Raw genomic sequence first — 22,566 nt, forward strand, 5'->3', positions numbered from 1 at the left:
TAGTGATAAAATAATCAAGATGATATCTATACTCTGTATCAACTAAAGCTGTTATCCAGTCTTATGTTTTATGCATTGTGTAAGGAAAACGATAGGGTGGAGCGATATGAGATATATCAGACACTGATAGTGATTGTATGGAGGTTGAATAACAGTGTCATATATCATACTGATAACAAGCTAATCAGTGTACCCCTGTTGTAAGATGAGTGTTGGACACACCAAACTTGAGTAGGTCATAGTTGTGGGTCAAAAGTCACCAGATACTACTCGGGTCTATGTGACCTTCTTTTGGCCCTGTCTGTCACTGACATGGCAGGATCAGAAGCCCTGCCAGGGTAATTCTACCTTTCAATGCTTCAGTTACTAGCAGTTTCAATTGTTGAATATGGTGTTAAATCGTCAAAGTGTTGTCATACTGTGTACCTATGATAGACAACTTGTCCCACTGATAACTCTCCTCATCGTGTTGAAACAAGATGAGCAGACACGGCAGTCCTCACCTGTGACATGTAGATGTCACTGTTTGTCTGCGGTGGTACTCTCCGCTGGGTTCAGGGAGATCAGTCTTCGGTCATGGTACCTCACAGATATGGCAGACTTGAAAAAATCTGTAAATCAAAATAGCAAAAATGTTATTATCATAGGATACATATTATCATGTAACTATTTGTGTTACGCAATAGACATCACACAACGTTTCTTTGTGTTGATGAAAGAGTACTTACTTTTTAAATGTGTTAATCAAAATGCACAGCAGTTTGTTGATCTATGGGTCAACAATATTCACGTCTTTTGCTAATTCGACATCAGGGAAAAAATATAACTGATTGTCAATGACAAAACCATTGTCCACCCATTCCTCAAGTTAGTACTGTCATAAATATCCTTTTAGACTTATCGCTAAGATTCAGTGACTGGTCCAAATGATCTGCTTCTAGACTTATCGCTAAGATTCAGGGACTGGTCCAAATGATATGCTTTCAAGGCTTATCGCTAAGATTCAGTGATTGGTCCAAATGATATTCTTCATGACTTATCGCTAAGATTCAGTGACTGGTCCAAATGATATGCTTCAAGACTTATCACTGAGATTCAGTGACTAGTCCAAATTATATGCTTCAAGACATATCGCTAAGATTCAGTAACTAGTCCAAATGATATGCTTCATGACTTATCACTAAGATTCATTGACTGGTCCAAATGATATGCTTCATGATGTATCGCTAAGGTTTAGTGACTGGTCCAAATGATATCCTTTTAGAGTTATCACTGAGATTCATTGACTGGTCCAAATGATATGCTTCGTGACTTATTGCTAAGATTCATTGGCTGGTCCAAATGATATGCTTCAAGACTTATCGCTAAGATTCAGTGATTGGTCCAAATGATATGCTTCAAAACTTATCGCTAAGATTCAGTGATTGGTCCTAATGATATGCTTCTAGACTTATCGCTAAGATTCAGTGATTGGTCCAAATGATATGCTTCAAGACTTATCGCTAAGATTCAATGATTGGTCCAAATGATATGCTTCAAGACGTATCACTAAGATTCAGTGATTGGTCCAAATGATATGCTTCAAGACTTATCGCTAAGATTCAATGATTGGTCCAAATGATATGCTTCAAGACGTATCGCTAAGATTCAGTGATTGGTCCAAATGGTGTGCTTCAAGACTTATCGCTGAGATTCAGTAACTGGTCCAAATGATATTCTTCATGACTTATCACTAAGATTCATTGACTGGTCCAAATGATATGCTTCATGATGTATCGCTAAGGTTTAGTGACTGGTCCAAATGATATCCTTTTAGAGTTATCACTGAGATTCAGTAACTGGTCAAAAAATGATATGCTTCAAAGGCGTATAACTGGTTTAAATGATTGGCTGAAAGATTCAGTTATGAGTCCAAATGATATTCTTCTAGACTTATCGCTAAGATTCTGTAACTGGTTTAAATGATTGGTCCAAATGAAAGGTTGATTTATGTGTGTGTGGTGCAGGATATAGTCCAAATGATATGCTTCAAGACGTATCGCTAAGATTCAGTTATGAGTCCAAATGATATTCTTCTAGACTTATCGCTAAGATTCTGTAACTGGTTTAAATGATTGGTCCAAATGAAAGGTTGATTTATGTGTGTGTGGTGCAGGATATAGTCCAAATGATATGCTTCAAGACGTATCGCTAAGATTCAGTGATTGGTCCAAATGATATGCTTCAAGACTTATCGCTAAGATTCAATGATTGGTCCAAATGATATGCTTCAAGACGTATCGCTAAGATTCAGTGATTGGTCCAAATGGTGTGCTTCAAGACTTATCGCTGAGATTCAGTAACTGGTCCAAATGATATTCTTCATGACTTATCACTAAGATTCATTGACTGGTCCAAATGATATGCTTCATGATGTATCGCTAAGGTTTAGTGACTGGTCCAAATGATATCCTTTTAGAGTTATCACTGAGATTCAGTAACTGGTCAAAATGATATGCTTCAAGACGTATCGCTAAGATTCAGTTATTAGTCCAAATGATATTCTTCTAGACTTATCGCTAAGATTCTGTAACTGGTTTAAATGATTGGTCCAAATGAAAGGTTGATTTATGTGTGTGTGGTGCAGGATATAGTCCAAATGATATGCTTCAAGACGTATCGCTAAGATTCAGTTATTAGTCCAAATGATATTCTTCTAGACTTATCGCTAAGATTCTGTAACTGGTTTAAATGATTGGTCCAAATGAAAGGTTGATTTATGTGTGTGTGGTGCAGGATATAGTCCAAATGATATGCTTCAAGACGTATCGCTAAGATTCAGTGATTGGTCCAAATGATATGCTTCAAGACTTATCGCTAAGATTCAGTAACTGGTTTAAATGATTGGTCCAAATGAAAGGTTGATTTATGTGTGTGTGGTGCAGGATATAGTCCAAATGATATGCTTCAAGACGTATCGCTAAGATTCAGTTATTAGTCCAAATGATATTCTTCTAGACTTATCGCTAAGATTCTGTAACTGGTTTAAATGATTGGTCCAAATGAAAGGTTGATTTATGTGTGTGTGGTGCAGGATATAGTCCAAATGATATGCTTCAAGACGTATCGCTAAGATTCAGTTATTAGTCCAAATGATATTCTTCTAGACTTATCACTAAGATTCTGTAACTGGTTTAAATGATTGGTCCAAATGAAAGGTTGATTTATGTGTGTGTGGTGCAGGATATAGTCCAAATGATATGCTTCAAGACGTATCGCTAAGATTCAGTTATTAGTCCAAATGATATTCTAGACTTATCGCTAAGATTCTGTTACTGGTTTAAATGATTGGTCCAAATGAAAGGTTGATTTATGTGTGTGTGGTGCAGGATATAGTCCAAATGATATGCTTCAAGACGTATCGCTAAGATTCAGTTATTAGTCCAAATGATATTCTTCTAGACTTATCGCTAAGATTCTGTAACTGGTTTAAATGATTGGTCCAAATGAAAGGTTGATTTATGTGTGTGTGGTGCAGGATATAGTCCAAATGATATGCTTCAAGAAGTATCGCTAAGATTCTGTAACTGGTTTAAATGATTGGTCCAAATGAAAGGTTGATTTATGTGTGTGTGGTGCAGGACATCAGTAACTGATGGTAAACCAGAGCATTTTCCACCTGTATCCATGGTAACCATCTAACAGCTTCCACCTGTTGACATATTCACTACTTTCAATTCAGTTGAGAGATTGTTACATTTAACTTTGTGATAATCACAATAGGTATTTATAAATGTTTCATCAAGACTTGCAAATTTTGAAATACTTCACCTTTTTCCCTGAGGCGGCAAAACAAGACACTAGTTTTTTTCAAATGTCAAAAACACTGCTTAATTTGTAGATTGTTTTACATTGCAGTCAGAACTTCAATGGCAACATATTACATGTCAGTCAGAGCCCATTTCTCACAAGCATCATTGCTTTTCCAAACATTTGATTCCAGCCATCTGTCAGAGATCTTGTCGTATGTCTATGGTGTTGCTGACCAACAACTAACATGTCATAGTTGTCAGATAGCTGAACACTGCAGACTTAAATCAATGTGTATCCCTACATACTGATGGCTAATTCTGCACATCAATATCAGCAAGGTTGTTTATCATCTCATAATATATACTTTAGAGGAACTTCAGTAGAACTCCTCTCAGGATCTCTGTGTATTATGACCTTTATTAGTGGACCTAACTCTTATGTACTGACATGTCCTGCCCAGGTCATGTGATGGTGAATCATAATACCATAAGGAAGTAGTTTCTCAAACAGTAGTATTGTGGAATGTGATTAACACACTGTTTGCAGAATGGATCTCTTGTCTCTGATGCAAACATCTTGTTGGACAAATGTGACATTGATCAGATTTGCCATGTCACAAGTTTTCCGATTTAACATCTGTGTTTGTGTGTTATTTATAACCTTTATCCTGACATACTGATTGATGAGCCACAAAGATCATCTCTGTCAGAATAAAGACACCGACTGTCTGTTCCACAATATCAACTCAAAGCCTGTGTTCAGAACAGCAGGCCTTTGTCTGTGGAATAATCTTCCTATTCATGTCCAACTTTCTGAAACTTTCAAATCTTTTATATCACAACTCAAAGCATATCTGTCCAGTAAAACATGTGATCTGCGTGAGGCACACATGTAAGTACAGGAACTGTTCTCGGGCCCTGGGCTCCATACCACTTCATGTTTCCATAGTAACTGATATATTTTTTTCAACTAAACACTTTGAGCTTGCCCATGGTGTATGGAGGCAAACACATAAGCACACGTTATTATAGTACTTATTATCATACTAACTAATGCTGGCATAATGATTAACCAATACTTTCCTACTGATTCACCAATACTTTCCTACTGATTAACTAATACTGGCCTACTGATTAACTAATACTGGCCTACTGATTCACTAATACATTCCTATTGATTAACCAATATTGACCTACTAATTACCTAACACTGGCATAATGATTATCTAATGCTGGCATAATGGTTAACCAATACTTTCCTACTGATTCACCAATACTGGCCTACTGATTCACTAATACTGGCCTACTGATTCACTAATACTGGCCTACTGATTAACTAATACTAGCCTACTGATTCATTAATACTGAGTAACCTATACTGGCCTACTGAGTAACTAATCCTGGCATAATGATTAACTAATCCTGTCATAAAGATTAATTAATACTGGCTTACTGATTAACTAATACTGACCTACTGATTCCCTAATACTGGCCTACTGATTCACTAATACTGGCCTACTGATTAACTAATACTAGCCTACTGATTCATTAATACTGAGTAACCTATACTGGCCTACTGAGTAACTAATCCTGGCATAATGATTAACTAATCCTGGCATAAAGATTAATTAATACTGGCTTACTGATTAACTAATACTGACCTACTGATTCCCTAATACTGGCCTACTGATTCCCTAATACTGGCCTCCGGATTAATTAATACTAGCTTACTGATTAACTAATACTGACCTACTGATTCCCTAATACTGGCCTACTGATTCCCTAATACTGGCCTCCGGATTAATTAATACTGGCTTACTGATTAACTAATACTGACCTACTGATTCCCTAATACTGGCCTACTGATTCCCTAATACTGGCCTCCGGATTAATTAATACTGGCTTACTGATTAACTAATACTGACCTACTGATTCCCTAATACTGGCCTACTGATTCCCTAATACTGGCCTCCGGATTAATTAATACTGGCTTACTGATTAACTAATACTGACCTACTGATTCCCTAATACTGGCCTACTGATTCCCTAATACTGGCCTCCGGATTAATTAATACTGGCTTACTGATTAACTAATACTGACCTACTGATTCACTAATACTGACCTACTGATTCCCTAATACTGGCCTCCGGATTAACTAATACTAGCTTACTGATTAACTAATACTGGCCTACTGATGAACAACCAACTAAATCTGTTTGTTTGGCCTGGTGTCTCCCCGTATACACCAGCCTGTACCATGCTCTCCCCGTATACACCAGCCTGTGCCATGCTCTCCCTGTATACACCAGCCTGTACCATGCCTGATGGTGACTCACATGACAGCATGTTCAGGGATATAAATACTTAGCTTACTGTGCTCCAGGAAAACCATGCATGACGACACACTTCACACTATTTATAGCGCTGGCTAAGCTGCTCGGAAAGACAAACTGTGTCATAACACAGGCTTATTCCCAATACAGGCTGTGTAGTGTAATCACCATCTTTGGGCACATCCCAATACAGTGTGTTTAGTGTCACCACTATCATTGGGCACATCCCGATACAGACTGTAGTGTAATCACTATCATTGGGCACATCCCAATACAGTGTGTGTAGTGTAATCACTATCATTGGACACATCCCAATACAGAGTGTGTAGTGTAATCACTATCATTGGGCACATCCCAATACAGACTGTGACAGGATGTGCTATAGTTTCTGGCAGTTGGTTTATTCCAAGCACAGGGTGTAACAAAATATTCTGGAGTCAGTAACAGAGCTTATTCTTTATAATGGGTGTCCTGCATTGTTCTGTCATCAGTAACATAGGTCATATTCCCAGTACAGGACATCACAAAATGTCCTTTAGTCACCAACAAAAGTTCTTATTCCCAATATAGGGTGTCATATAATGTGCAGTAATCGGTAACTCTGGGCTTATTCCCAATACAGGAAATTACAAAATGACCTATAGTCACCAACAAAAGGGCTTATTCCCAATACAAGATGTCATGCAGTGTGCTGTAGTCAGTAACACTGGGCTTATTCCTAGTTCTGGGTTTAACACAATGTGATGTAGTCACTATACTGGGATTATTCCTAGTTCTGGGTTTAACACAATGTGGTGTTGTCACTACACTGGGCTTATTCCTAGTTCTTGGTTTAACACAATGTGGTGTAGTCACTACACTGAGCTTATTCCTAGTTCTGGGTTTAACACAATGTGGTGTAGTCACTACACTGGGCTTATTCCTAGTTCTGGGTTTAACACAATGTTATGTAGTCACTACACTGGGCTTATTCCTAGTTCTGGGTTTAACACAATGGGATGTAGTCACTGCACTGGTCTTGTTCCCAGTACTGGGTTTAACACAATGTAATGTAGTCACTACACTGGGCTTATTCCTAGTTCTTGGTTTAACACAATGTGGTGTAGTCACTACACTGAGCTTATTCCTAGTTCTGGGTTTAACACAATGTGGTGTAGTCACTACACTGGGCTTATTCCTAGATCTGGGTTTAACACAATGTTATGTAGTCACTACACTCTGCTTATTCCTAGTTCTGGGTTTAACACAATGTAATGTAGTCACTACACTGGGCTTATTCCCTGTACTGGATTTAACACAATGTGGTGTAGTCACTACACGGGCTTATTCCTAGTTCTGGGTTTAACACAATGTGATGTAGTCACTACACTGTGCTTATTCCTAGTTCTGGGTTTAACACAATGTGATGTAGTCACTACACTGTGCTTATTCCTAGTTCTGGGTTTAACACAATGTAATGTAGTCACTACACTGGGCTTATTCCCTGTACTGGATTTAACACAATGTGGTGTAGTCACTACACGGGCTTATTCCTAGTTCTGGGTTTAACACAATGTGGTGTAGTCACTACACTGGGCTTATTCCTAGATCTGGGTTTAACACAATGTTATGTAGTCACTACACTGGGCTTATTCCTAGTTCTGGGTTTAACACAATGGGATGTAGTCACTGCATTGGTCTTGTTCCCAGTACTGGGTTTAACACAATGTAATGTAGTCAATATACTGGGCTTATTCCTAGTTCTGGGTTTAACACAATGTCATGTAGTCACTACACTGGGCTTATTCCTAGTTCTGGGTTTAACACAATGTGATGTAGTCACTACACTGGGCATATTTCTAGTTCTGGGTTTAACACAATGGGATGTAGTCACTGCACTGGTCTTATTCCCAGTTCTGGGTTTAACACTATGTGATGTAGTCACTACACTGTGCTTATTCCTAGTTCTGGGTTTAACACAATGTAATGTAGTCACTACACTGTGCTTATTTATTAACACTACACGGGTTCTAGTTCTGGGTTTAACACAATGTGGTGTAGTCACTACACTGTGCTTATTCCTAGTTCTGGGTTTAACACAATGTGATGTAGTAACTACACTGTGCTTATTCCTAGTTCTGGGTTTAACACAATGTAATGTAGTCACTACACTGGTCTTATTCCCAATACTGGGTTTAACACAATGTGATGTAGTCACTACACGGGCTTATTCCTAGTTCTGGGTTTAACACAATGTGATGTAGTCACTACACTGTGCTTATTCCCAATACTGGGTTTAACACAATGTGGTGTAGTCACTACACTGGGCTTATTCCCAGTACTGGGTTTAACACAATGTGATGTAGTCACAGCACTGGGCTTATTCCTAGTTCTGGGTTTAACACAATGTGATGTAGTCACTACACTGGGCTTTTTCCCAGTACTGGGTTTAACACAATGTGGTGTAGTCACTACACTGGGCTTATTCCCAGTACTGGGTTTAACACAATGTGATGTAGTCACTACACTGGGCTTATTCCTAGTTCTGGGTTTAACACAATGTGGTGTAGTCACTACACTGGGCTTATTCCCTGTACTGGGTTTAACACAATGTGGTGTAGTCACTACACTGGGCTTATTCCTAGTTCTGGGTTTAACACAATGTGATGTAGTCACTACACTGGGCTTATTCCTAGTTCTGGGTTTAACACAATGTGATGTAGTCACTACACTGGGCTTATTCCTAGTTCTGTTTAACACAATGTGATGTAGTCACTACACTGGGCTTTTTCCCAGTACTGGGTTTAACACAATGTGGTGTAGTCACTACACTGGGCTTATTCCTAATATTAGTTTTAACACAATGTGATGTAGTCACTACACTGTTTATTGACAGGCTGGACTCAATATAGTCATGTTATCTAGAAATTGTGATTATACTATATACAATGGAAGTTTATTATTACAGAAATAACTCTCTTCCACATATAGAATATGCTGTCAGCTCTGCATTTATCTCTGCTTGTCTTGTGTTTCAGAGCGCAGGAAGATTAGAATGTACAAGATATTCAAAAGTAAGTTTTGTTTGTCTTTTCTCTGTTGTGTCCTGTGTGCTATTATTCAGACAGAATTCATAAGTAGAACTCTTGGGGACACTAATACTTGAAACTTGACTACATAGACCAGGATTCAGTCAGTCGTAGCACTGACTGACTGACTTTCACTGATACTAACAAGCTTTGTGTTTGAAACATGCATTGCATGCTTATCTCAAGGACATCATTGTTCTTTACTTCCTGGTTTATACCAGTGTAGGAAAGATAGCCCGTCCCAACGTCCGAGACGGATGAATTTTGTGGAGGACGGGTTAAAAAAATATCTAGTCCGTCCTCATGTCGGGTCAATTTTAGCAAACCAATGACACATACATGTATATATAATAATTATAACCTTTTTGAATATTTACTGCCGAAGGTGTTTTATTTATATTTGGAGGACAAGCTAGATTTTGGCAGGACTGGTAAAAAATTTGACCTGCCAGTCCTGTGGACAGGCTAGATTTTCTACATCTTTCCTACACTGTTTATACATGCGGCCAAGTTGACCCATAATCCCAAACCAGATAGGGTCTCCTTACTGGAAGGGGTGTGGGGGATTCTAGTGGTTAAAGCGTTGGCTTGTCATGCCGAATATTGCTAAAAGTGGCACTCACTCACTCACTCCTCACTCACTCCTGCCACTCCTCACTGTGGACTCAGGCTCACTCACTCACTCTCACTCCTCCTCTCCTCCTCCTCACTCACTCACTCACTCCTCCTCCACTCACTCACTCACTCACTCACTCACTCACTCACTCACTCACTCACTCACTCACTCACTCACTCACTCACTCACTCACTCACTCACTCACTCACTCACTCACTCACTCACTCACTCACTCACTCACTCACTCACTCACTCACTCACTCACTCACTCACTCACTCACTCACTCACTCACTCACTCACTCACTCACTCACTCACTCACTCACTCACTCCTTACTGACACTGCCTGTATCCAACTTTCTGAGTATGTGTTAATACCTGTACACCATCCACTGGGCCTTCCAAACTGTGTACTTTTAGCATTTGACATTGCATGGAGATAATATATGTTACAAATGGACTGTTATAATCGCTGCTGTTGTTTATGTAAACAATACCATATGATATAATCTTAGCATATAATTTTGTATCATAGGTCATATCATATCATGCTGTATATACTTGATGTATTGATTAGTCATGGCATGTTAAGATCACCCTCAAGGTCACAGGCAGCAAAACGTTATGGCCAAAATTTTATAAGTAATTACTGTTCACTAAACTCAAAGGGACCACAATTTTAGTTTATTACGGTATATCAACAAGCATTTCAACTGAAATATATGACAAGAGGCTGGAACCCCAAAACATAATTTTCTATAGCCATCACTTCATGAAAAGTGTGTTCATTATTAACATAGTTTACTGTAAATGTAAGATCAAGGTCGCTGCAAAGGTCATTCATGAATTATCACTAAATTGTGGTTTCTAGATATTTTTCAATCTAGTGTATATAGTGGGTTTTATCATTTAAACACTGTTGTAGGATAACAAGTAAATGACAATGTTAAGAAATCAGTTGTGGACAACTGTGGGAGTTCAGTGAGGAACATATCTACATTTTTAGAACTTCATTAAATGTCATTTAGGGATAATCATATTTTCTTTATATGCTGGATAGCAATTGGGTATGACTATTTTCTGGAGGTATTGATGTGTTCCTTGTCTTATAAATTATTATCTGGACTCATCAAACATCATACCCCTGTGAATGTTCTACTGTCAGCTTTTATAGTTTTGATGGAATTCGAACACCACTGGTGAAGATATTTGTATAAGACGCAATGCAAAGATTATTGACCTTAAATGATACGCTGTAATACACAAGCCTTGTTCATGATGTCAACTACCTCTCTCACACTCCCTATGTCCTCTCCTGCAGCCTTCTCGGAGTTATGCGCAAATGGTGAGACGGAAAAGGTCCGCGGTCTGCTGTCAGACAACTGGTCAGACCTGCGAAGGATCCTCAGCTGTGTCCCTAAGGGTGGATTCCCAGCCCTTTCCAGGTAACAGTAGGGCCAAACACATTGATGGTGTTGTAGATTCCCAGCTCTTTCCAGGTAACAGTAGGGCCCGACACATTGGTGGTGTTGTAGATTCCCAGCCCCTTCCAGGTAACAGTAGGGCCCGACACATTGGTGGTGTTGTAGATTCCCAGCTCTTTCTAGGTAACAGTAGGGCCCGACACATTGGTGGTGTTGTAGATTCCCAGCTCTTTCCAGGTAACAGTAGGGCCCGACACATTGGTGGTGTTGTAGATTCCCAGCTCTTTCCAGGTAACAGTAGGGCCCGACACATTGATGGTGTTGTAGATTCCCAGCTCTTTCCAGGTAACATTGGTGGTGTTGTAGATTCCCAGCCCCAGGTAACAGTAGGGCCCGACACATTGGTGGTGTTGTAGATTCCCACACATTGGTGGTGTTGTAGATTCCCAGCTCTTTCTAGGTAACAGTAGGGCCAAACACATTGGTGGTGTTGTAGATTCCCAGCTCTTTCCAGGTAACAGTGGGGCCCCACATTGGTGGTGTTGTAGATTCCCAGACACATTGGTGGTGTTGTAGATTCCCAGCTCTTTCCCAGGTAACAGTAGTAGATTCCCAGCCCGACACATTGGTGGTGTTGTAGATTCCCAGCCCCTTCCAGGTAACAGTGGGGCCCGACACATTGGTGGTGTTGTAGATTCCCAGCCCTTTCCAGGTAACAGTACAACGGCCAAACACATTGGTGGTGTTGTAGATTCCCAGCCCTTTCCAGGTAACAGTGGTGGGGCCTTTCCAGGTAACACATTGGTGGTGTTGTAGATTCCCAGCTCTTTCCAGGTAACAGTAGGGCCAGACACATTGGTGGTGTTGTAGATTCCCAGCTCTTTCCAGGTAACAGTGGGGCCAAACACATTGGTGGTGTTGTAGATTCCCAGCTCTTTCCAGGTAACAGTGGGGCCAAACACATTGATGGTGTTGTAGATTCCCAGCTCTTTCCAGGTAACAGTGGGGCCAAACACATTGGTGGTGTTGTAGATTCCCAGCTCTTTCCAGGTAACAGTAGGGCCCGACACATTGATGGTGTTGTAGATTCCCAGCTCTTTCCAGGTAACAGTGGGGCCAAACACATTGATGGTGTTGTAGATTCCCAGCTCTTTCCAGGTAACAGTGGGGCCAAACACATTGATGGTGTTGTAGATTCCCAGCTCTTTCCAGGTAACAGTAGGGCCCGACACATTGGTGGTGTTGTAGATTCCCAGCTCTTTCCAGGTAACAGTAGGGCCCGACACATTGGTGGTGTTGTAGATTCCCAGCTCTTTCCAGGTAACAGTGGGGCCCGACACATTGGTGGTGTTGTAGATTCCCAGCCCTTTCCAGGTACATTGGTGGTGTTGTAGATTCCCAGCAGGGTAAACACATTGGTGGTGTTGTAGATTAGATTCCCAGCTCTTTCCAGGTAACAGTGGGGCCAGACACATTGGTGGTGTTGTAGATTCCCAGCTCTTTCCAGGTAACAGTAGGGCCAAACACATTGATGGTGTTGTAGATTCCCAGCTCTTTCCAGGTAACAGTGGGGCCAGACACATTGGTGGTGTTGTAGATTCCCAGCTCTTTCCAGGTAACAGTGGGGCCAAACACATTGGTGGTGTTGTAGATTCCCAGCTCTTTCCAGGTAACAGTGGGGCCCGACACATTGATGGTGTTGTAGATTCCCAGCTCTTTCCAGGTAACAGTGGGGCCAAACACATTGGTGGTGTTGTAGATTCCCAGCTCTTTCCAGGTAACAGTAGGGCCCGACACATTGATGGTGTTGTAGATTCCCAGCTCTTTCCAGGTAACAGTGGGGCCAAACACATTGGTGGTGTTGTAGATTCCCAGCTCTTTCCAGGTAACAGTAGGGCCCGACACATTGATGGTGTTGTAGATTCCCAGCTCTTTCCAGGTAACAGTAGGGCCCGACACATTGGTGGTAACAGGACTATTGTAAGATTCTTATCATTTCAGAAGTATATATCATTAACTGAAGTGATTATGTGATAGTTTTATTATAATTTCCTCTCATGGTGGGGTTTTAGAGAAATATTGTGTAAATCAGTGTAGAGAGTTTAGAGTAACAAGCTTTTATCTCATTTTCAGTGCTGTGAAGTCTGGCAGCTTTGAGTTGGTTCAGCTTTTGCTGGAGCTTGATGCAAAGCCCATCCCCCACACAGAGAATGGACTCACCCCACTCCACCTGGCATGTGAGACGGGGACCGTGGAGGTTGTCTCCATTCTTATGAATGTAGGGATGTTTAAGGCAACCATCTGTAATCATATGTCATGCAAAAGTTTCATTGCTTATTGAATGTATTTGACAACTCTGCAAAGAGTTCAACTGTAATTCATACATGTCTATGAAACATATAAGCAGAACATCCTACATGAAGTGGGGTTGTATGGGATGTATGTATTGTATTTCTGTCAATGGAATACTGTAATATAGCTTGTAAGGAGTAGGTTTCCTACCAGATGTATATAAGCTGGTCTATATCAGTACTAATAGCATCTGCTTTCCCCTTCAGAAGTTCCCTGAGCTGTGTATAATGCGAACCGTGGACCATCAGCTGCCCCTCCACCGGGCGGCCGCGTGTGGACGTGCAGACATCCTGGAGTATCTCCTGGCATTCCCGTACTCTGATAACTTTCTCCACTCATACGTCGACAAGCGCTCTGGCCGCTACTACTACTCCAGCATCGACGTGAACCCCATTGACTCCACTGGCATGACGCCACTTCATCTTTCAACGGAGACAGGATCTTTAGAGGCAGTGAAACTCCTCCTGGACCACACCGTGAAATTGGAAGACGATGAGGAACCTCTGGAGGCTGCTGCTCAGACTGTTTATGCCCGGATGACCAGCACTGCCTCAGAAGGTCACTCTCTAGATAAGGAGATAGACCCGTACAGGATTTTCCCGGTTGACAGAGACATCAAGTCGAATGAAGGACTGACGTCACTGCATTATGCTATAAAGAACCACCACCCAGACATCGCCCAGGTGCTGGTGAAGGGGGGAACAGATCTGAGCACGATGATAATGGTGGATGATTCTCCGATGTCGTACCTTGCGTATGCGTTAGACCGAGGTGATCCTGAGGTGTTTGAGCTGCTGCTGAGACATGGAGCTGAAGACACAGACAACATTGCCATGAAGCGAGCGCAGGAGACGAACAACAAGGAAATGATCCAGTTGCTGCTGCAGCACAAGACGTCTAAGGATCACATCCACACCATTAACAAGACTGAGATGAAACTTGCATATGCCCGAGGCCCATAGCAGCTTTAAGAGTTACCCTGACCGGTCAAGTTTGCCTGATGAGTACAGGAGAATATTTCCGTCCTGCCCCGTGTCGGTGAACTGGCACAGGCAGCAGCTGGATAGCATAGACAAACAGTGTCTCATTAGAGCAAGTTTTGTACACAACTTAGCCATGAGACCAATCGATAATAATTTAACAGCACTCTATGCAATAACAAAGATTGATATTTCACATAACTATTTCGCAGAACTACCCAGAATTATTTTTGAGTTGCCTTCTCTCCAAGTATTGAATGCTTCTGAAAATCGAATCAAAAGGTTCCCACTGGAAAAAGACTTGGAGCATGCAGTGGAACGTCTCCAGATTGAGGAGCTCCACCTACAAGTCAACAGCCTGGAGATGCTACCCAACTACCTTTTCCGTCTGCCAGCCCTCAAGTACCTAAATGTGTCCAGGAACTGTCTAAAGAAAGTTCCAATTGACATGTGGACAGCTCCCTCTCTCAACCACTTGAACCTGGCTCAGAATGACCTCACTCGGCTCCCCCACTGGGAGATTGGAGAGCCCAATCTGAGCAGACGGTCAACCATTGCTTCTCTAGGCTCATTGTCAAATTCAGACCATGGAGATTTCGAAAATGACAGTGGATGTGGTCTCGGGAATGAGGGGTCCTTTCAGGAGCCACATGAAAACACAGTCAACCATTATGACTGGTGGAGACAAAGACTAACAGTCACTGACCTTGACAGGCATAAGATGAATGATAATCAGACTGGTATTCGCCTCTTAAACATTGCAGGGAATAAGTTCACAGAGGTACCTCCTTGTCTGGCTTGTTGTGCCCCCTACCTGGAGGTTCTCAATATGACAGACAATCGGCTGGACAACGTCGGACCATTAGGACATTTGCCCCAAAGTCTCCTTGAACTGAATCTGTGCAGAACTGGACTTGAATCACTGTTTCCATGGATACAGAGTGCCCTCCAAGACCAGCATTGTTTGGGGTTAAGCAAAAGGTAACCTCTATGTATGTTATTGTATTTGGCATTTTCACATGACAGTTTCATGGTACTCTGAAATAGAAGTTTGGACACATTTTGAGAATAATGAACAAGCTACAAAGAATTATCTGTCCTGAATTAATAAATGTCTTGTGCATTTTGTTTGGGACTCACAGCATTCATTTACAAGGAACAAGTAATATTCTGAGTTTCATGTTGGTTATTCACTATGTTATTTGTTAAGATGATATTGTGAAAAATAACAAGCATACACAAACTTCACTGAAGGCCGTGAAAGAAAGATGTTCTGATTGAAACTGAACAATTTGGAAAACATTATTTAGAATTATTAAAAATTACTGGTTGGGCTCAACCCAACAAAAGTTCTAGAATGTGTACTAAGAAAGTGTAATCCCAAATATAACGCATGTTACAGAACCAGTGTCTAAATGGCATTGTGTAATCAGAGTTTTTCTAATGAAGCACCCAGCAATATTGCAGCAATATGGTGGCAGCCTGTAAAGACTTTAGTGAGAAGCAGACAAACAACCACCGGTTGATATTATGAGCAACAACAGATGGCTTGTACAACAAACACTGGGTTTAGCCACCTGCTCTAACCCCAAAACTCCATGGTGATAATCTGAGTGTGAGATCATGATATCAAGCTTACACTTTTGACAGCAGTCCTACTACTATGTTGTAGAAACTGTTGTATTCTACTAGCTTCCCTTGTTTTTGTCTTGTCACTGATAGTGTTTCACATGCACTGCTTCCTTGTGTTTTCATTCAGCTGATGAAGGAATAACAATGTACTCTGAACACAAAGTTCCTTAAAATAAAGAAGTTGACAGCTATAAATTGCGTTTTTGTGTATCACTTCTAAATGCTGCTCAAAGACTTGTTCTGACAGTTTTCTGCCATTGCAGTGCCAGCTCCCCAACGCAATACCGGATGTCCCCACGCAGTCATTCCCCCTCCATCTCCTCCGTCAGTAGCTTCTCCCCCCTCCAGGCTGCAGCCTCCACCAACTGCCCGCACCGTTGTCATGTGCAGCTTCCTCACCTGGAGAAACTCGTCCTGTCTCACAACAAACTGCGAGGTGTTGTCATCACCAAGATGGCACGGACCATCAATGCAACCAGCATGGATGTCAGTGTTAGTATACTCTCTGCCTTTGTTGTTGCCGTCATTACACAAAACAAGCATAGTGATATGTAAAGTCGTTAACTGATTTTGTCTTTAAAAGATGCAAAGATTGTTTTGTCAGTGAATACCATAGTGCTAGTGCTCGCTGATAAAGAAAAGAGCCCCCATTCTAATACAAAATACATGGTCCTAGAACCAGATGATCTATAATTATGCAGGGCTCGATTTAAGAGATGTTAACCTACTTGCACCAGGTGCAACCTGAGATAAAATCCTGGTTGCACCAGCCAAATTCCAGTTGCACTGCTTTTATGGTATTATGTAATGAATGGAATATGCTATTGAATTATTAAGATGTTTTATTCAGAAGTTTACCCACTCAAAAATTGACCTGCACCTGGTGCAAGTTAGACTTATAACTAGGTTGCACTTTGTAATATTGGCTAGCATCAGTGCAAGTAACAAAGCACTAAATCGAGCCCTGTTATGTGTCTGAAAATGTTTCAAAGCCAACATTTAGTTTTCGACAGAATTTGACAACTAAACCACTGTGCCTGGTAAGAAGCTGGTTTTCAGATGTGAAACTATGTGTTGGCTCAGGAAAGTCTTTTGCCTGAGATACTAAATATCAGTGGTCTGGCTCTTGGACAAGCATTTAATTCTGTATCAAATGGTTTTCAGATTGTATGATTTTGATGTCATGATGTAGCCATGTCAGTTGTGGATCCGCCTTATCTCTACCCCATGTACAGATTTGGTGTATTACAGAGAAGAACTTATGTGTAATTTCAGGCAGCCAACTTCAGCATGGAGTCTGATGAGATCCAGAGCCGCCTTCTGTTCCCCAACATAAGCGAGCTGGATGTCAGCTACAACAGTCTTACTTGTCTTCCTCCAGACATTGGAGAACTCACAAACCTGAAAGTTCTCTCCCTTAACCGTAATCCTCTCAAGGAGGTGTGTACATACTCTACTTATGTGCAATCATTTGAAACATTATTGTGGTACCATTTCAGTACAGTATGTTTTCTTTGCACCAAGTCTTTTTTGTGGCAATTAAAGACCTTTCTATTGGTAGTTTTGGACTGAGGTTAGCTTTACACTGTGTTTCTGCCACTAAGGCAATGTCTATTCTCTGTTGTTGTGGCTTGTTATTGTGTAGTCACACCGCTGCTGGCTTCTGTTCTCAGCTGCCACCAAAGTTAGGTCTGTTGAAGAAGTTGTGGAAGCTGGAGCTAGAGTTATGTCCCCTTGATGGTGCTATTCAAGACATGATCAAGTCTTCCCGCTACCCAACGAAGGACATTCTGGGCTTCCTCCTCTCGGTGCTGGAAGAGTAAGTGATGTCTACATGGTGTCACAGATATACCAGTTAAATCCTCCTGAGTTTGAAAAGAGGTGTCACATCTGTCACACTGTACTCTTGTGGTTTCATTGATGAAATACCTGGCATTTTCTGATGTTAGATCATCTACATAGTGATTTACATTTTAGCAACAAAGATGTTTCAGTTCATCATAAATGATCAGGTTGTTAACAATGTTCATGCTGATTATGATCCTGTCAGAGAATTTTTCAATTTTTTCTTATCCTGACTCATGATCTTTTGCTTATCTCCCTTTTCTTTTCGAATGGTAGTGGAACACTTGAATCCCTTGAAGTTCCCGAAGCGGACGTAAAAATACACTCACCCACGAGTTACCTCCCTTTTACCCTTTCCCGTGCAAACAGTCATGAGACCAGCCTTACTTTCCACTCTCTCCCTTTTCGCCCAAGTGGATGGTTGGGCGAGCACTGGAGTCCCATATACGGCATTATATCCTTTTTATTTAGGTCTTATTTTTCAAAATTACGCTGTGTATGGATTTGGCAATAACTACTTTGTATTATATGTAAACATTTTGTAAAAATTATTTGTATTTGTGTCATAATTTCATTGTTATGTAACTTTGTTTACATTTCATGAAATCTTGCAGTCTTTGCAGGCACAGCTTATCCGTGGCTGATCCTCACCCCCTATGCCCTTGGTGCATAAAACCATGTTCTTCCAGCTTGCTTTGTACTTATTGTGTTGATTTAACAAATCTTCAAATTAATCAATATTTGTCTTATATCCATAGACGTGCCATGGATCGGGTGAGAAAGTCATCTCAAGTCACGGCTGATAAAACAGGAGATCAGCCTACAAACTGTATGTTGCTTGCTACTGCTGAAGTTCATAATACTGGTGCTATGTTGAGTACGTTGCAGGGGCAGTCTGCTGGTACGGGGGCTAAGAAGAGATCGGCTACAACGCAGTTGACTCCGACTCAAGCTAAGAAAAGACGTCATCGCAGAAGAAAGCCTGTGTTACCAGATCGGAGGGTAAAATCACGCGGGCTAGTAAGTCAACGCATCAGAAATCCTTCAACGAAGAGATATTACCTCCACATGAAGTAGACGTTTTTGATGACCCCCCGTTACTTCTGCCCGAAGTACCTACGAGATCAGTGACTCTATCGACTTCTACAACTACCAGATTGTCTCTTGCAACGGTCACAGCAGGCCAGCTGTTTGACGAACTACCACCTACTTCTCAAAGGAGTGAAGTTGAGGCGCAGAACTCATCAGCATTCGCGAACACTTCTTCTACACGCAGCAGCTTCAACCAACGCAGAATTTTGACCCGGGTGTAGTTATGGGACAATTCACCAACCAGATGATGACCATGATGGAACGCAGGTTCGAGGAAGAAGCGAAGGCTCGGCGAAGCCTCTCATCTACCGTGAGCAAACCTACCGACCTGTGTGAACCTACTCCTCGGAGAACTACGTCTCAAGACTACGTTGGCGAACATACACCTTTGCGAAGGTCTCCACATTCGGACGACTCTGTCATCTTGGAGGAGGATAGAAGACATGAGATGCCTACTCATCATTCTACATCTGCGAAACCCTCAACGTTCGAGAACATCGAAGGATCCATCTCCTACACATAGCCGCTCTAGATCGAGATCTCATATCTCTCACAGACGTTCGCGAAGTCACTCATCACGAGACAGAGGTTCGCAAAGAGAAGGCTCACATCACAGACTTTCGCAAGGGATACATCTAGCGACAGACGTTCGCGAAGAGAAAGCTCACATCACAGAAGTTCGCGAAAGGATACATCTAGCGACAGACGTTCGTGAAGAGAAAGCTCACACTGGATGAGCAAGCGGACTTCGTCTTCCCAGACTCAGAGGTTACAGCTTGGATTGCCAATGAGTTGAACTTGGAGTCTCCTTCTAAGGATAAAGATGAAGTCTACACTTATTTGATGTGTTACAACGACTTTGACTCCATCACTATCCCTCCGATTGAACCTATATCCAGGGTACCCTCCAACCTACGCACAGCTTTCGCGAAAGCATCCAAGTACCAGAGTCAGCATCTGCCATCATTTAATGTGAAGAGATTCCCCTTACATCATATGGATCCATTTACAAAGGCACCTGAATGGGATGATAACATAAAGTTAGTCAACGACTCCCGGAACAAGATGTATAAAGTAGAAGATAAAAAGCTATCTCAACTTGATACTGCTACAAGGAGATCCTTCTTCGGGTTGGCCAGGTCCAGAGCTATCAATGAAGCATTGATAAATAAATTCCAAAACTCAAGTTCGGAAGATAAAATCCATAGATACTCTGGCCAACGTCATCCGTCATACTTCGCAAAAGTATAACAGCAAGTCCAAATATTCCGGCATACAGAAGGCAAAGGAGAAGAAGTACTCCAGCTTCAGAGAGGGCAAAGGATCTTTTCGTCGCCCATCCGGAAATTACAGAGGAAACTCAGGGAGAGGCCACACTCCCAGAGGATCCAGAGGAACTAGACGTTGATATCAGGGTTCGGAATGACTGGAGTCTTCCACCCCCAGCCATTCCTGTAAAACATCAACAGTGGGGGGACGTCTACAAAGGTACTGGAAAAATTGGGGAATACTAGAGGACGACTATGTCTACCAAGTACTATGAGAAGGATACAGAGTACAACTCAAGGCCACACCTCCCCTAACCCTCAGCCCGACGGTCTTCGACTATGCAGAGGAGCAGGCAGACAAACTACAAGAAGCCATCAACTCACTACTTATGAAGGAGGCGGTAGAGATAATAGATCAGTATCATCTCACTCCAGGCTTCTACTCCCCAATTTTTCTAGTACCCAAGAAGAACTCCAAGGAGAAGTTCAGACTGATTTACAACATGCGCAAATTCAACTGAAACCAGACAGGTTTAGAATGATCCACCTACCTCAACTCAGACTACTCGTCCGTCCAGCAGATTACATGGCCAGCATAGACCTGCAGGATGCGTACCTACACATCCCCATACATCCGGAATCCAGAAAGTATCTACGATTCCTTTTCAGAGGTCAGCACTTCCAATGGAACATCCTACCGTTTGGAATATATTCGGCTCCGTGACTATTCACACGAGTAACCAAGCCTATAGTCACATATCTACATCATCGAGGTCAACGCAATGCCTTCTACTTGGACGACGGAATTCAGGTTCACCAAGATGCCAGTCAACTCAGTTGAACTTCACGATCAAGTTGCTCAATCAACTAGGATGGCTGGTGAACCTAATGAAGTCAGAGTTGGAACCAAAACAAGATCTGCAATTTCTGGGGATAAGGTTCATCACAACACAGAACCGTATTGTCATCCCAGAAGATCATTGGGTCAAGATACAAGCCATGATTCCACCAGCAGTCATCTCTCCGTTAACACTACGATCATGGCAAGTTCTACTCGGTCTACTACTATTGGTGCAGGACTTGACTCGCACAGGAAGGTTACAACTTTGACCGCTGCAACGGTTCCTGACAAAACATCTAGACAGCATCGACCCTATCTTGCTGCCAGACAACTTCAAGAGGTATCTATACTGTGGTGGACACACAGGTTGAACGTTTGCGGAGGAACCTATTTACAAGAGCCGGCCATCGACACACATCTCTACGCAGACACTTTGATACAAGGCTGGGGTGCGCATCTCAACAATCAAGTTGCATCAGGAAGGTGGTCCAAAATAGAGCAGCATCTTCACATCAATCTGCTAGAGATGAAAGCCGTGATCAACGCCTCACAACTATGGTTGAGCTCGCTGAACAACAAAATGCTGATGGTCCACACGGACAACTCTACAGTGGCATTCTCCATAAATCGGCAAGGATCCACAAGGTCTCCAAGCCTGCTACAGCTCACATTCCAGTTGTTCCACATCACGGAGGAAGCAAACATCTGGATAAAGGCTTGTCACATACCCGGAGCCAAGAACGTACTTGCAGATGCTCTCTCCCGACCACTGCACCCGTCTACTATGGAATGGATGCTCCATCCAGTAGCGTTCCGGCTCATCATAAGGGAAATAGGATTCCCTTGCATAGACCTGTTTGCCACGAGGTTCAACAAACAACTACAGACTTTTGTCTCACCAGTTCCAGATCCTCAAGCCTGGGCAACATTTGCACTGAGCATAACTTGGGAAGGACTAAACGCTTACGCATTTCCATCCCCGATATTACTACCGGAAGTACTGTTGAATAATCAAACAGACTCAGGCGCTACAACTGACTTTGGTCGCGCCATACTGGCCAGCAAGAGTATGACCTAATAGAAGATCTCGGAAGTCCAACAATCAAGTTACCAGATTGGCCGAACCTACTCATACATCCGCACACCAAGTAAGTCCACGGGAACTCGACAGCATTCCAGGTACACGTGTGGACCGTATCAAAACATGTTTGAAGAAAAGAGGATACTCCACCAGGGCAGCCAAGGCAGTAACGTTAGCGTTAAGCAGATCTACTCGTAACCTGTATGATGACAGAGCTTCCAACCCACATGAAGTCAGAGCACT

General features: G+C 42.0%; 1 protein-coding gene across 1 annotated transcript in view; it reads left to right on the forward strand.

The window, feature by feature from the left end:
- Positions 1-22,566, forward strand: part of LOC124280938 (leucine-rich repeat serine/threonine-protein kinase 1-like) — a 52,567-nt gene that overhangs the window by 8,053 nt on the left and 21,948 nt on the right. Inside the window, 8 exon segments of the mRNA XM_046716943.1 lie at positions 9,143-9,178; positions 11,130-11,253; positions 13,366-13,510; positions 13,791-14,539; positions 14,541-15,545; positions 16,460-16,688; positions 17,472-17,636; positions 17,870-18,015. Of these exon segments, the coding sequence (XP_046572899.1) occupies positions 9,143-9,178; positions 11,130-11,253; positions 13,366-13,510; positions 13,791-14,539; positions 14,541-15,545; positions 16,460-16,688; positions 17,472-17,636; positions 17,870-18,015 (2,599 nt within the window).

The sequence above is a fragment of the Haliotis rubra genome, unplaced genomic scaffold (genome assembly GCF_003918875.1).
Source record: "Haliotis rubra isolate DU_JTF1 unplaced genomic scaffold, ASM391887v1 Scf276, whole genome shotgun sequence".
NCBI lineage: Eukaryota > Metazoa > Mollusca > Gastropoda > Lepetellida > Haliotidae > Haliotis > Haliotis rubra.